Here is a 5000-nt window from a genome sequence, read left to right on the forward strand (position 1 = left end):
GTTCCTAGTGTCCAGCTGTTTAGTAACCCAGCTACTAGAGTCCCTTCAGTTAGTGCCGCAGTTCCTGTAGTTCAGTGGTTTAGTTTCCTGGCCTTCTGCTCTACAAACCCATCACTAAAGACAACACCCAATTTCTTCTGGCTGTATAACATGATACCACTGACCTGATTGTCCAGTCTGTTTTTACCCTTATGGCAACTAAATTTACAGTTTTTACCTTTTACTAAACTAAAAAGACTCAATGCATTATATATATATATTTTTTAATCCTATTTACCATCAACAAATCCCAAAATTGTGTAGACCCTAATTCATGTAAGAAGCCATTGAGAATAAATCAGTTAATTGCATCCTGTCACATGCTAGACACTGGTGCATCTCCTACGAACCTTGGCACATTTCACTCTGGGGCACTCTTTATTTAGAACGCATGAAAAACCCAAACCTAGGTTAATTCTCCCCTATATTCATTAAATACTTTAGATGCAGTGGTGTACCCCCAATGGAGGAAACCTATATGGCTGTTAGAGGGCCGTCAGCTAGGTGGGATGGCTTGTAGAAGCAACCCCTCTGCTTATTATGCTAAATGTCCAGTTCCCGGGTGGGCCACTACTGCTGCCTGGTGCAAAGCAACACAGAAATTCCCAAAACTCATAAAATCATAGACTGGTAGAGTTGGAAGGGACCTCCGGGGTCATCTGGTCCGACCCCCTGCTCAGTGCAGGATCACTAAACCATCCCAGGTAAATATCTGTCCAACCTCTGTTTGACTCCGCTAGACAACACGAATACCTAGATAAATCTAGCGATATCCTTTGGACCCGCCTACTGGAGGTATTTCTCCTTCTATCCCTCCCGTTTTATTCTGGGTGGCATCAGCTGCTATTCCTTGTGGTGTCAGTTATATCCCCATATACAATATACTGTCTTCTTCTTCTTACATGATCGATGAGTTCTCGGACCATTCCATTCCACTCCCCTTTGTCGTTCTGTGCCCCATATTTGCCATCTGCTACCAGCCTAACTTCATAAATAAAGCCCAGGATGTTGGACAGCTCCTTCAGTAAATCCAAGCAGTAGCCCTCAAATCTGTCATTTCCATACAAGGGTTTGTCCGACTTCTTGTACATGACATACGGATCTTCCTGTAATGCAGAAAAATAAGATAAATATATGAGGCACTACTATTTCAGGTTCATACAGAATGGATGTAGGAACATAGACATTTTGCCACAAAGTTAAGGGCTTTCCCAACCTTTAAAGAAAACTTGCTCCAGGGTAGCAAAAAATAGCCATTACTCAGCCTCCACTGTGCCTTTGGCCCTCTGGTCCAGCATTGCTGATCCTCTTTCCCTCGGTCTGATCCCTGCTGATAGTAGAAGTGATGACATCATGTTCATTGTACACCTGATGGCTGCAGCCAATCACTGGCCTTAGCAGTCATGTGCCACAGATCCATACAAGACCGCGGAGGCCAGCAACTGGCTGCAGTAGTCATGTGAGCAATGAATGTGACATCATTGCTTCCTGTTTCAGTGAGGGCTTTGGTGGAGGTAACAGGGTCAATGGTATTGGACCAGAAGAGCTATTTTATTTTATTATGCCATTCCGTACTTTAGGGCAAATTTTTTGAATATGTAAAACAACCCCTTTAAGCAGCACCAAATCAATCCATGATATAACAATAAACATGGCTGTAATACAGCTCATTTTCTAGCACTGTTTCAAACTAATTCACCTCCTTGCACTCTGTTGGTACTTGCCAGGGCTTCTATAAGTGCACAAGCTCAGCTATTGAGTTCACGATACTCTGCAGTTTGAGGATGTGACTAAACTGCGTCATGTTGCCACTTGAGGTTAGTGTTGGCGAATTGTGGGTGATGTTGACACAATGAACAGCCCACCCACATTGCGGGATTTCAATAGAATAAGAAAAAACAGTGCTCCAATGTATAGGGTACCAGAGGATACTGTGAGAAGGTACCAGTGAAAACTCTCTTCTGGCAGAGTTGTGCAGACGGCACAACATTCAAAAAAGCTTTAATCGGCAGCAGCGACTTCCGTAGGGATGCAGAAGCCAGCCAAACAAGAAATAAGTAGGACAGTGTAACAGACAGCCAAGACACAGACAGGCGGGACGATAGGGAATCTTAATTCAGGCGATGTGCTCCATAGTCAGATTACCTTCTTCCTCAGACCATATGCACAAAAAATATACAATTACAGTACCCATGAAATACAATAATTAAAAAGCAGGAGGCGACCCATCAGCGTGTGACCTCAATATACATTAAAATACAAGGACAAAATCTTATCAATTGAAAACATAAAACTATCACACAAAAATTAAAAATTCAAGGATTATCAATAAAATACATGTATAAAAGCACAACTCATTTGTATATGCAAATGAATTGAATATTAGACATAGTTAAATTTCACTCAATGCACTACCAAGAATCCAAACAGAATGAGAGAAAAACAGCGTAAAAGCTAAAGCTAATAATGAATTGAGGCTTGCAACAGAGGCCAAAAGCAATAAAAAAGGATTTTGGGGGTCAAAAGCAAAATAAAAGTCAAAGATGCTATTGGATGTTTACAAGATGAAAATGGTGAATTGGTTAAGAATGATGCTGAGAAGGCTGAACTTTAAAATTCCTATTTTGTATCTGTTTTCTCTCAGAAAGTAGATGGAACATCAACTCATCTTCCCCGTGCTACTGGGGGAATAAAAGAATGCAGGCTATCTATAAGCAGAGAGATAGTGAGGGAACACATAGCTAACTTAAATGAATTCAAGTCTCAAGGTCCAGATGAATTACATCCCAGGATACTAAAGGAAGCACAGAGGTAATTGCGGAACCACTCGCCATAATCTTTGAAAATTCCTGGAGAACAGGAGAAGTCCCAGAAGATTGGAAAAGGGCAAATGTTGTCCATATCTTCAAAAAAGGGAAGAAGGTGGATCCAGGAAACTACAGGCCTGTGAGCCTGACTTCTATATCGGAAAGATCTTTGAACAATTTATTATACAGCATGTATGCAAGTACTTGGATGAGAATGGAGTAATTAACCAGAGCCAGCATGGGTTTGTAACAAACAAGTCATGTCAGATGGATCTAATTTCCTTCTATGACAATATCGTCGACTGGGTTGATCAGGGAAATGTGGTAGATATAGAATATGTTGCCTTTAGTATAGCATTTGACAAAGTATCTCATACCATACTTATTGAAAAAATGACCAAATATGGGATTCACAGGGCAACTGTTAGGTGGATTCACAACTGGCTGAGTGATCGTACTCAAAGAGGGGTCATAAATGGCTGCACATCCAAGTGGAAAATGTATCAAGTGGGGACCACAAGGCTCTGTCCTAGGCCCAGTGTTGGTCAACATTTGAAAAACCAGCAGAAGATATTGCCGATCTGCCGGCAATCTCCTGCTTCTAAGTCTCCTGCTTTGTTTACAGGTTGCCATAGAGACCATCGGCTTGTCAGAAGCAAGCTGATGGTCTCTGTGGCAGGGAGAGCTGGTGCTTGGCTGTCAGAGGACAGCTAGGTACGAGCTCTTACAGCAGAGATCAGAGAAAACCCCCGATCTCTGCTGTGTTAAGTTAACCCTTTACATGCTGCAGTCTATGTGACTGCAGCATGTAAAGGGCTGTCACTGCAGCATGTAAAGGGCTGTCACCATCGGACCCCCGGAATGTGATCAGGGGTCCTGATGGGTCCCTGTGGAAGTCCCCTAAAGGGACAAAAAAAAAAAAAGTTATAAAATTGTTTAAAAAAAAATAATAAAAACACTTGTCTCCCTTTACTTTGTAAAAAATCAAAAATACAAATCACACATGTGGTATCCGTGCGTCGTAATGACCCAGAGAAGGAAGTTAATGCATTATTTAACCCCTTAATGACATGGCCTCTTTTTTTCTTTTTTCCCCCCATTTCTGTTTTCCCCCCCCCCTGTTTAAAAAAATCACAACTTGTCCCGCAAAAAACAAGCCCTTATATGGCCATGTCACTGGAAAAATGAAAAAGTTATGGCTCTTGAGACGCAACTGAAAAATTAGTTGAAATTCAATGATTAGACCATTTAAAAAAACCTGCCCTGGTGGGCACGACAGGGTGGTAGGAAACCCGCCACTCAAGGGGTTTATTCCATTATTCAGTTCAGTTTTATAATCATGCATCTAGTTTTTCACTATTTATCCGTTTCCTTCAGATTTTCTCTTATTCTTATATCTGATTTTTACATTCTTATGTATACCATTTACATGTATTTATTTGCATCGGTGTATACAACACTCACGTATCTCTCATTATTGGACTAGTGCTGCAGTACATTGTGGTTCTCCCATCCTGTTTGGATCTTTTGTAGCACATTGAGCGTTTCACAAACGTCCTTTAACCCTTTCCAATCCACTGTCTAACGTCTGAAGACATTATGATTTAAGGCTGTACAGCTCCGATGTTGGAAGACGTCCGTCGGGGTTCTCTTACTGTATATTGCCAGCCTCTCTGCTGTTGGAGCCTATCCAACGTGTCACCTCATGCAGTACTGGCTTTAGCCAGCAGATAGCGCCGTTGTATAACAGCAGAAAAAGAGTAACCTCCCCTAGGAAAACCAGGATACAAATTGGATTGGAAAGGGTTAAGGCTGATTTAAACACGATTATTGCTCGAAATTAGCTCAAAAGCCGTTGTCTTAGCGATAATCCTTGTGTCCATCTTGCGCCCGTCGTGCAGTTTTCGCTAACGATTCGCGCATCGTTGTCTTTCAGTCCGCTTAAAATCCGTCATTCAGCTGTTTGCTTCTCGTTTGGCTAAAGTGACATTTGTTCAGTCGTTCAGCGATTTAAGGGGAGTTTTTGATAGTTTGGCGGGGCGTACATTCAACAGGCTACAGGCCCAGCGATGGGCTGACGGGAGGACAAAGCTTCGTTTTTAACGCGCTAATCTGGTGCTCAACCAAACTATCGCTCAATTATCGTTTATTTTT

The 5000-nt window shown here is 41.9% G+C and overlaps 1 protein-coding gene across 1 annotated transcript in view; it reads right to left on the reverse strand.

The window, feature by feature from the left end:
- Nucleotides 1-5000, reverse strand: part of GRIK1 (glutamate ionotropic receptor kainate type subunit 1) — a 364588-nt gene that overhangs the window by 68171 nt on the left and 291417 nt on the right. Inside the window, exon 11 of the mRNA XM_066599053.1 lies at nucleotides 942-1145. Within this exon, the coding sequence (XP_066455150.1) occupies nucleotides 942-1145 (204 nt within the window). The remainder of the gene's footprint in view (nucleotides 1-941; nucleotides 1146-5000) is intronic.

Source organism: Eleutherodactylus coqui, chromosome 4, assembly GCF_035609145.1.
Source record: "Eleutherodactylus coqui strain aEleCoq1 chromosome 4, aEleCoq1.hap1, whole genome shotgun sequence".
In the NCBI taxonomy this organism is placed as follows: Eukaryota; Metazoa; Chordata; class Amphibia; order Anura; family Eleutherodactylidae; genus Eleutherodactylus; species Eleutherodactylus coqui.